Raw genomic sequence first — 10,351 nt, forward strand, 5'->3', positions numbered from 1 at the left:
TTTGATTCCCACTTGGACTACCCATGCTCAGAATGATTCCTCTCACGGTCTTGTAATACGCTTCAGATAAAAGCGTCTACCAAGTTGCCTCTGACATGGGAAGGTTGAGCTATATGAAATAAAACTAAAACTAAAATGGAACATGTTCACAAACGGTAAGTTATTACTACATCTCTACTGCTACAGCTTCTCCTCACCACTCTGTCCCACTACCTGCCCCTTCTTGTGTAGGATTTAAATCGTGTTGATATTTTGTGTGTTTGTTTGTTTGTTTGTTTGTTTGTTTGTTTGTTTGTTTGTTTGTTTGTTTGTTTGTTTGTTTGTTTGTTTGTTTGTTTAAATTGTTACTTCTGTCTTATGTGTCTATGTCAAATTTAAGGCGAAGCCTATATAAAGAGTATAATATAGTTAGTAGAGAAGAAAAGTATACTAACACTAACCCAAAAAAGTAAGGTTTCATGTTTTCATATAACCTATATTTATTTCCTTTAAAGATCTTCACCAGCCAAAGGAAATCAGAGATCCAAATAAATCTAAGGAAAAAACTACAGCATACAGTGCTTATAGCCCCATGCACTGCGGGCCCACGGGGTTTTTGCCATAGCTATCAGATAGAGCATCTCCTTCACAACAAACAGCCCGTTTTCCGGCGGGAATCCCTAGTCCAATTAAACCAAACGATCTTGGAACTCTTTATCCTCTCAGAATCCAATTCGGCTGGATTTAAGTAAGTTTCCATTCAAATGCATAGGCAGGCACACACAGAATGGACAGTTTAGTCAGTGACAGCAAGTTAGAGAAAAATACTACAGCGAAATGCCTGCTTTAATTGCTTTCCGTCACTTGTAACAAAGGAGCAATTTACAGCGAACTAGACCACATACAATACCATTCTCTGCTGGCCTGTCCCAGTTATTCTGCGAAAGAAACTTTTAATTCAAGTTCTTTGTAGATTAATTTTCTGATATGTTAAGCATTGTTCTGCATACTAATTGACATAATTTTTATTGCGCGGCGGAAGTCTTTTATGGCGGCGTAATGAAGGAGGCTGGTGGTTTTGTGGGACATGATGGAGCTGAAATTAACCAATTAGCATTTATGTTGGCGAGCGGGAATGACCAGCAGTGTGCTTCTCGTTTATGTGTCCTACTTAATGGTTTTTTAAATGTCCTCCATGTTTCGTTTGAGTAGGCTATTCTGCGAAGAAGTATAGAAGAAGGGCGTTTTACTATATAAATCCCATCCCCCAGCTGGACTAACAGAAAGGAGGAAATTAACCACGAATATACCTCCAATGTCTACAGAGTGCATCTCTCAATGTGTCTCGCATGATGTAGCCTATAGGCATACAAATTGATAATCAAACTAGTGAAAATGTGTTGAATACATTTAAATCGAGGTATATATGCATATACATACATATGTTTATATATATCATGTTATGAGGTCAAGAAAAATAATTCATATGATTTGAACGGTGGTAGGGCGGTTGGTTGTGACGCACACAATTATCATGGATTTTAGTAATGTAGTTAAATTAACGACTAGATATTTGCTATGAATAATTTATCCATTTGTATGTTTATATATTATTTTCTTTCTTTTTTATTCCTTTTCTCTCAATTCTGTTGTTGGGTGTGATTGAAGGATAACCATACAAAATTTGATAGGCCTAAGTTAAGCGATGTAATGACGCCCCCTTGTGTCTCATTATAGTATTATTAAACATTCCAAACCTGCCGAGAAGCAGGGGCCTCATTACAGAAAAAATCCTAACTTCTCACCCTAATAACTTAAGTTAGGGACTCAAAGATAGGAAAAATCCTAACTTCCTATTACAGAAGCAGTCCCTAACCTGTTGGCTATTTCCTATCTTATCTTTGGCCTCCTATCTTATCTTAATTTAGGTAATCCTAACTGTTATGTAAATCAGATTTTCGATCTGCAATCGTCAGTTTCTATGCATGAGATTGATAGAACGAGTTACTTTTAACATTAACAGAGACTGTTGATAAAGGATCTTTGTTAATAACGGCAAGATAGTTGCACTAGTACAACGTCATGGTGGGTATCGAAACAGGGAACAAGAAGAGGAGTTATAAAGTAGTAAAGTAATTCTTCCACCAAATTCAAAATGTAATGTCTTTGCAGGCGTTAAAAATAAAATTAAAATATTGTCAGGAAAATTTAAGAAAAATCCTTATGCGGCCCCGGTAGCCTTTCAGACATCACGTTTCTGTTGTGTTGATCCTCGTCATCATTGTCAAGCAGACCTACTAGCATTGCTGCTGCCATTTTTTTCAGTTATTGACAGTTATTTTGAATTTAGGACAGGGTGTATGGCCACCTAACTTAGGGATCCTAACTTAAGATATTCCTAACTTAGGATAGTTCTGTAATGGATAAATTCCTATAGGATTTCTTCCTAAGTTAAGTTAGGAAACCTCCTTCTGTAATACCAAAACCCCTAAATGCTTTCCTATATCAAGATAGGATAGGATTTCAGAGTTAGGAAGTTTCTGTAATGAGGCCCCTGAAGCTTTTCATGAAGAATTTCTACCTGCACTTCCCTTTGGCCGACATACCGAAAGATGGCGCCATATTTCCGTGCAAGGCCATGGCCTTTACGTAAATAGGAAAAATCCCAATTAACAAAGATACATTTTAGTTCAAAGAAAGACTTTTAAAAACCATGTAAATCGATTGGTCGTGTAATATAATATCCTTTAAACTTTAGATTTACAAATTCAAAATAAGGTTTGGTTTTTATTCCATAGATAAGGGGTAGCCTACCGGTTGTTCAGCCCGTGACCCCACAAAAAACGGTGCCAAAGTCCGAGATGTTCCTCCTAATCGCGTCAATTTGATCATTCAGCGACCGGCTGATATCTATTTACTATTGTCCGGTTGAAATTGGATGTGTGCTGATATTATTGACCACTAGGTGTCAGCGATGCGTAACAAAGGTTTTCAACCTTCATCGACAGACTGAATAAAAAAACTGAAGCGGTGAGCGGGGGAGATATTGGCAGCCTAGACGGAAGTTAGTGGTTCAGACCTTGAGAGATGCGCCTCGAACAACATCTGATTTGTTTTAGATGGGACGCTGAGGAGGAAAAACGAAGTAGCCTATACCATTTCGATCTCAAACAAAAATTGAACACCTAAAAGCACCACAACAGCCATCACGTTTAAAACTTTTAAAATATAGGCTTGCATAAACAATAGGCCTATAGGCTTAATGTATTTTTTTTATTTAGGCCTATGTTTTAAATGCCACGCTGGCTGTAGGCTTTACCTGATGTATACAGCCGATACAATCTTCCATTGTAGAAACAGCGCTTGGGCTACTTCATTTATTTTAACAAAGCCTTAGGAACGGAGACCCATGATTAGGGTAGCCTATTATCACATTATTCCCTCAATTACCCTCAGGCCTACTGCGTGGGAGAACCTGTTCGTCAGGTTTGTGAAATCCATGCTCTAGGTGTAATTTACTCTAGCGTATTGTAAACTAGAGAAGCCAACTCTATTTTTAAGGTTGTATCCCACAAAGTAACCGTTACATTGAATGCAATTAAGGCAAAGTAACAATGAGTTAGGAATAAATGAAAGAGTGAAACAAAAAAAAGAATTAATTGAGTACTAGATGAACAATGATAGACTCATATGAATATAATATGAACGCACAAATCAAAGCTATCTATAAAAATAGGGTAGGTAAAGGTTTATATATCATCATACTATCATCTATGTTATTTCTGAAGTGATTGATTGTCACAGCAGTTATAAGTCAAAGGTAGGGTTAAACGCTTTGCTATATAGTCCCTTGATAGAAAAATAACTGAGTTGCACGGCCAACAAAGTCAGATTTGTTGTAGATGTGACGCCTTAAATTCTGGTTTAAATGTAGTCTAAACCGAAATGAAGTGGAAAGATGAAGATAATTTCGCCCTCCATCATTTGAGACATATTGAACGGCACAAAAGGACTACATCAAGTTCAAAACTATCTCTTTTAAACGATAGGCCTAGATGATCGATACATAGGCTTCATGTATTATTCATATACGTATCCTTAAAACGTTAAAGCCTCAGGACCAGAAATCCATGATACTACTATAGCCTATTATCCTATCAGCCTAAAGATGTCCCACTATATGATCATGACATGATCATCTGTGAGTACCTGTTTGTCAGGTTTACATAGGACTCGGTGATTAGTTTAGGCTTGTGGTACTTCTTGAGTAATTATTTATCTAACATCAGCAGCGAGGGTCTGATCGGGCCAGATTGTGTAGCAGGCAACTTTTCAGAATGATATACCTACTTTCAAATATGTATTTTGACCTAACCCTCACTACGATCCTATATTCACGATAAAATAAGTCCAGTTTGTCCGAGTATTTAGCCTACTTTAAACAACTTACACCTAATTCGTTATCTGTCCAAACATTTGTGAACCTGCATGCCTGTGGTGGAACCAGGAACAGCAACAGTGTTTACTCTGAGTCACGATTGTTTTAGTTAGTACGTCACGATACAAACTTTGTAAGTTACAAAGTTCCCCACTTGGGAAAACGGATAAGCACCAACCCGATAAATAAGATACTTTTAGCCTACTAATCCCAGAATCGAAAACATTATCACTATTATCTGTGATGGAGAGTGCTAAGTTATGTTGTCGCTTTAAGATATTCAACCAGAAGACACAATTTGAGCAGTTATCAGTGACTTAACAGATATGAGAATCAATACATCCACTGAGTTTAGACAAAATGGTGAGCTTGTTTTGGAAGTGTATAAAATAGTTGTAATGTAACCCAGTTGTGTCTACCCACGCAGAGACGTTCATTGTGTACTGTGCAACGCGTAGAGCCGGCCTGCTAGAAGCCAGTCTACCGTTTCAGCCAATGAGAACATCTGTCTTGTCTACATCAAGATGACACGTATTCGCCAGCCAATCGTTGTCAGGAGACGTTTTCAACCGATCGATAAAGCCGAGTAAACCACTTCCACGTGATAGGAATGAGCATCTACAGGTCCACCGCACGAAATAGACACGCCACGGTCGGTCAGTCCTCTATATACACACTCCAGCTGATAAAAGGTAATGTTTCGACCAAGTCTATCTTATATTGTTTGTGTTGCATCATGATTTAATAGCCTAAGAGTTTCTTAGTATCCACCGATTTCCTACGTCATATGCTGAGTTAGATAGTCACTCCTTGAAGTCTCGTGGCTCCCGTCCACAAAGAAGTGCCGTATCGTAAGTGAGGAAATCCGGATGTCTTAGCATTCGAGGACACTCGAATGCTCCTGAAACGTCTTCTCCCGACATTCATTCTTCACTATATTGATAAGTGTTTGATGTGTTGTTCTATTTAGAAAACAACTTTATGGCTTCAATCCTCTCTCCATCTCTCTCGAGTCGTAGATGTATAGGCTAGACGTCTGCATGACTAAAAGTCCCTGTTCCACGACATATGTAATGACGTGCAGACTTTTCCCTTCTCGTATCTCCAGGTTTACCTGGAGTAACATGGCCACTTCCGCCAGTGCCGTGCTGAGCAAGACTGTGAAGAAGCAGTTCTTGGACCTCCCGCAGGGAGATAAAGTCCAGGCCATGTACATCTGGATAGACGGTTCTGGGGAGGGACTCCGCTGCAAGACACGGACGCTGAACTCCGAACCAAAGACCATCGATGGTGCAGCATTTCGATAAATTATTTGGGGGGGTGGGGGGGTAACGCCATTACCACTGTAGTTACATAATTAGTATTGTTTTTTTTTGTTTTTTTCGTAGCTGTCTTGCAAATAAGTTGTTAAAAACCAAGATGGCCACCTATTGACTGACTTGCCTATTCTCATCTGCTATTGTTATGTTGCAGAGTTGCCAGAGTGGAACTTTGATGGCTCCAGCACCCATCAGTCGGAAGGGTCCAACAGCGATATGTACTTGATCCCGGTGGCCATGTTCCGAGACCCCTTCCGCCAAGACCCCAACAAGCTGGTCCTGTGTGAGGTCTTCAAGTACAACCGCAAGCCGGCTGGTATGTCAAGTCAACTAGTCTATTCTAGCGTCATGTAGTGTAGAGTAGCAAACACTATCTTTACCTTTGCAATTAATGCTATTATGGCAAAGTAATAATGAGTTGCAAATTAATGAGGGTGAATCTGTGATTTGAGAAAGTAAATATGAGTAGGGATGATCATTGAGTCATTATAATGAATATTAAAGCAACAAATGTATTTTTCTAAATAATTTTGGATCCTAAATTGTTTCTATATCATCTCTTGGGACAGAGACCAACCTGCGCCACATCTGTAGCAAGGTGATGAGCATGTCGGAGGTGGCAGACAAGCAGCCGTGGTTTGGCATGGAGCAGGAGTACACCCTGCTGGGCACAGACGGCCACCCCTTCGGCTGGCCCTCCAACGGCTTCCCGGGGCCCCAAGGTGAGCAACCACATGCGCCCTGTTCACCATGTGGCCATCTTGGCTTTAAAATGACTGGCACATCAAGCTAGGGTGTATAACCTACACAAAGTACATTTGTCCGAAGAAGTAACGACTAACGACGATGCATTGCCATCGGTACAATATTAAGAATCAGATATTGGACAGAATGAATATTAAAACTTTAATTACAATTCCCTACTTTTGTCAACACAATAACGGCCTCTCGTTGTTGTTTCACATTAAATATAAACGCACACCGTCTTTACGCTGAGGGTTTGGGTGTTGCATGCCGGGCAATGTTGACTCTTTGTCTTCCTGGTCAGGACCCTACTACTGTGGGGTGGGCGCGGACAAGGCCTACGGTCGGGACATCGTGGAGGCGCACTACCGAGCATGTCTCTACGCCGGCGTGGATATCTGTGGCACGAACGCAGAAGTCATGCCCGCGCAGGTACACCCCCCCCCCCCCCACCCCCTCACTTACCGCTACTGCTTCAACCCTACTAATCCAGAGTATACAGGCCGGAGAACATTAGGTTTGGTGTTAGAAGTTAGTTTGATCATTGTCTGTGTCAAGGTGATTGTATGCAATTACTGAGTGCGAATGATGGATTTGAATACCTCAAAGCGGTGGTCGTTTCGTAAACGAGACTTCAAACTGCTGTTTATAAGATGAGCTGGTGCTCAATTCAACTTTCACAGCAGAGAACAAGGCTGTTTTAAATTAAAGAGATGCATAATGACTAAGTTAAAACTTGCAAAATGTAAATATATGGACATATGGCTTTGTAACTCCTTGGCTGAATCCCATTGGCCGCTGTGGTTCCCCTGCAGTGGGAGTTCCAGGTGGGTCCTACCGAGGGCATCAACATGGGCGACCACCTGTGGGCGGCCCGCTTCATCCTGCATCGCGTCTGCGAGGACTTTGGCGTGATCGTGTCCTTCGACCCCAAACCCATCACCGGGAACTGGAACGGCGCGGGCTGCCACACCAACTTCAGCACCAATGACATGAGGGCCGAGGGCGGTCTGAAGTAAGGACCTGACGTTGTATTGTTGAGTCTGCGTATTCCCTGTGAGGTATTTCATTTCTAGAGCAGAGCTTTAGAAATTTGGACTTCAGACTTGATGCGAAGTCTACTTTCGGATCGGTGATCCGAAAGTAGTTGGGTTCTTTAATGTCTCCAATGGGATACATTTTTTTCATAGTCAAGTTGGTTTCAGGTTGGCATACATTTAAAAAGGCACAATACAGTGAAGCAACACTCTGTAGCACACAGAAAACAAACAAACTCTGTTCCCACGTATACAACAGCAATACATATAACGACTTTTAGACGGTTCCCCTTTCAATAGTCCCATCTTGCAGAACAAAATGAACCGTTGACAGTTGCATCATGGGGATCACGGGTGGCAGGGCAATTTGATTATCTGCCCTGCAAATATTTCTCTGGTGCCAATAATCTGTTCCTCCCCCACCCCATTCAGGGCCATCGAGGACGCCATCGAGAGGCTGTCCAAGAGGCACACGTACCACATCCGCACGTACGACCCCAATGGGGGCCTGGACAACGCCCGGCGCCTGACGGGCCACCACGAGACCTCCAGCATCCACGAGTTCTCCGCCGGCGTGGCTAACCGCGGCGCTAGCATTCGCATCCCGCGTGCCGTGGGCCAGGAGAAGAAGGGCTACTTCGAAGACCGCCGTCCGTCCGCCAACTGTGACCCCTACGCGGTGACCGAGTCTCTGGTGCGCACCTGTCTACTTAAGGAGGAGGGTGACACGGCAACCGTTTACAGCAAGTGAAAGACTCCGCCACAGTGGCCTCTATATATTAGTGTTTGGGGTTCTTCAGCCCAACTACTTAACTTTCTTGTTTATTGAATGTAGCTATCCTAAAATAGTGCAACTCCATGAGTTGGCGGTGAGCCTTTCTATAAAGAACAAGGGATAGCAACATGGTAGAATATAAACGTTTTCATACTGCCGTTCTATAGTAGATTGTTCCATAGTCCTTTACCGCGTGTTCCGGTATGTTGAATAGTCGTTCGTTTTCGCAGGATATTGCAGCTGATCACTTAACACCCTGAACCAAAGAGTTGCGAATGTTTGTAGTGCTGGGGTGGCACCCCTGCGAGAACGTTAAGCTTAATGATATATCATTCGTTATGGGTCAGCCAAACACTAAAGTTTTCTAATGTCATATTTTTGGTTTATCAGATTTGATCCTAATAAAGATCAAATATATTTTAATGTCCTGTGTATAGCCTTTTCATGAGAAATTAGTTGGAGTAACTGAGGGCCCAGCCATGTTATCTTTCATGTCTGTGTGGAAAAGCATGTTGTAGTGCCTCAGACAAACCAGTAACGCACATCACATGGAGTTTATCTGGTCTGATGATGGGCCAGAAACCGGTTATATTAAATTAAATTCTTACGTGGTCCCTCAAACTCGTGGCTGAGGAAAGGTCAGGTGAGTTCTTTGTTACCCTAAATGTCATTATTGCAAAATACTACTACATCTTAAGTGTTGTATAAATGCACACATACAATCAACTTATATTTGAAGTATACATCTGTCGTCTTTTAAAAATGGATATTTCTCTCCTTCAGTTCACACAACAGCCATTTTGTGCTTTGTCAAGTCAGTTTACTCTATTTACAACTGGTTCCTATTTGGGCCACGGGCTAGGAGAGGCCCTCTTATGTAGGGTACTGTGAAATGCTTTCAAGTGAAGTTTTATTGTGAACCCTGTCCAAGCAAGGTCTTGGGTCTCGAGAAAGGAAATTTTAATTCTTCACACGCCATACGGGAATGGAATGGTTACTGAAGCTGCCTCATGTCTAAAACACAACCATAACTACGTATTTTATCTGAATGCAAAGTAGACACTGACCATCTGTGGGTTGTATCCATGTAAAGACTGGGGGATTAGCAGACCGCTAAACGTACAGCAGGCACCCTGTTCTTTTCCCCAACCAAGCCACGGGGGGGGGGGGGGGAACTATAATTTCAACTTGGTTTGGGTCAAATGAGTGACAGTTGTGGGTATATGTACCATCCCTTCCAGTTTAAATCCAACGCTTGTACGGCATGTGAGCACTTATTCATTTAGGCAATTACGGACACGGGATGTCCTTTATGTTAATAAGATATATCACGTTCGAGGTTCACTTAATTTGTGGAATGTAATGGAATAAACCAGGCCCCACCTCATTGGGTTTCCTTCTTATCTCACACAAGTTAGGGCAGCCGACGGTCCGGCTCAGGAGAAAAGGGATGACCTTTATCAATCTTGACCAAAGCTGCTCCCTCCACTCCCCCAGTACACGAGTGCGCACCTGACCCCTTGTCTTCCGTTGGGCTTCGTGCAGACCTGTTGAGAAACGCACCCTAGCTTTCGGTGTAATAATAGGAAACTTGAACAGCTGTTAAAGCACAGCAGATGTCGTGGGAGCTGGCTTTGGGGTCAACAACTAGTGACAAGAGAATAGACAACAAAATGGGGTCCCACGTGTTCATTAGTGTCTGTCAACCTACATTTTAATTACATTTACACACATACCGATTGTTTCATGCATATAGGCCTATCGGGCATGGACGCTATGTGAGCCTAGCTCGCTACTACGGAGGACACATTGATTCTCAGTTCCTTTCAGAATAGCAAATTATTTTGGGAAGATGTGACAAAGGGATCCTTTGTTATTCTTCTTGGCATTTAAATGTGGACAAGCAGTGCAGCTGATCGGGAACAGAAACTGAAAAGTTGAGGAATAGGCTCCAACAAAAACCTTTTGACCATGTTTGTAGTGAAGCGTTACACATGTTGCAAAAATATTTAATTAATCAATATGTTTTTCTATGCATGACAGCATTTCCAAAAAAAAT

The 10,351-nt window shown here is 41.8% G+C and overlaps 1 protein-coding gene across 1 annotated transcript; it reads left to right on the forward strand.

Moving 5' to 3' along the window:
* Positions 1-4,982: 4,982 nt before the first annotated feature.
* glulb (glutamate-ammonia ligase (glutamine synthase) b) lies at positions 4,983-9,029 on the forward strand. Its single transcript, XM_056604165.1, has 7 exons — positions 4,983-5,109; positions 5,526-5,707; positions 5,891-6,052; positions 6,306-6,458; positions 6,785-6,912; positions 7,296-7,495; positions 7,950-9,029. Exons 2-7 carry the CDS (start codon positions 5,542-5,544, stop codon positions 8,266-8,268), a joined length of 1,128 nt encoding a protein of 375 aa, XP_056460140.1. The 5' UTR covers positions 4,983-5,109; positions 5,526-5,541; the 3' UTR covers positions 8,269-9,029.
* Positions 9,030-10,351: the final 1,322 nt, after the last annotated feature.

This window comes from Gadus chalcogrammus, chromosome 12 (assembly GCF_026213295.1).
Source record: "Gadus chalcogrammus isolate NIFS_2021 chromosome 12, NIFS_Gcha_1.0, whole genome shotgun sequence".
Lineage (NCBI taxonomy): Eukaryota > Metazoa > Chordata > Actinopteri > Gadiformes > Gadidae > Gadus > Gadus chalcogrammus.

Excerpts from the sequence above, each read along its gene's own strand:
- glulb (XM_056604165.1), top strand. The coding sequence starts at position 5,542 with ATGGCCACTTCCGCCAGTGCCGTGCTGAGCAAGACTGTGAAGAAGCAG. Across the intron at positions 6,053-6,305 it reads GTACAACCGCAAGCCGGCTG|AGACCAACCTGCGCCACATC; the intron begins GTATGTCAAGTC and ends CTCTTGGGACAG. Across the intron at positions 6,913-7,295 it reads CAGAAGTCATGCCCGCGCAG|TGGGAGTTCCAGGTGGGTCC; the intron begins GTACACCCCCCC and ends GTTCCCCTGCAG.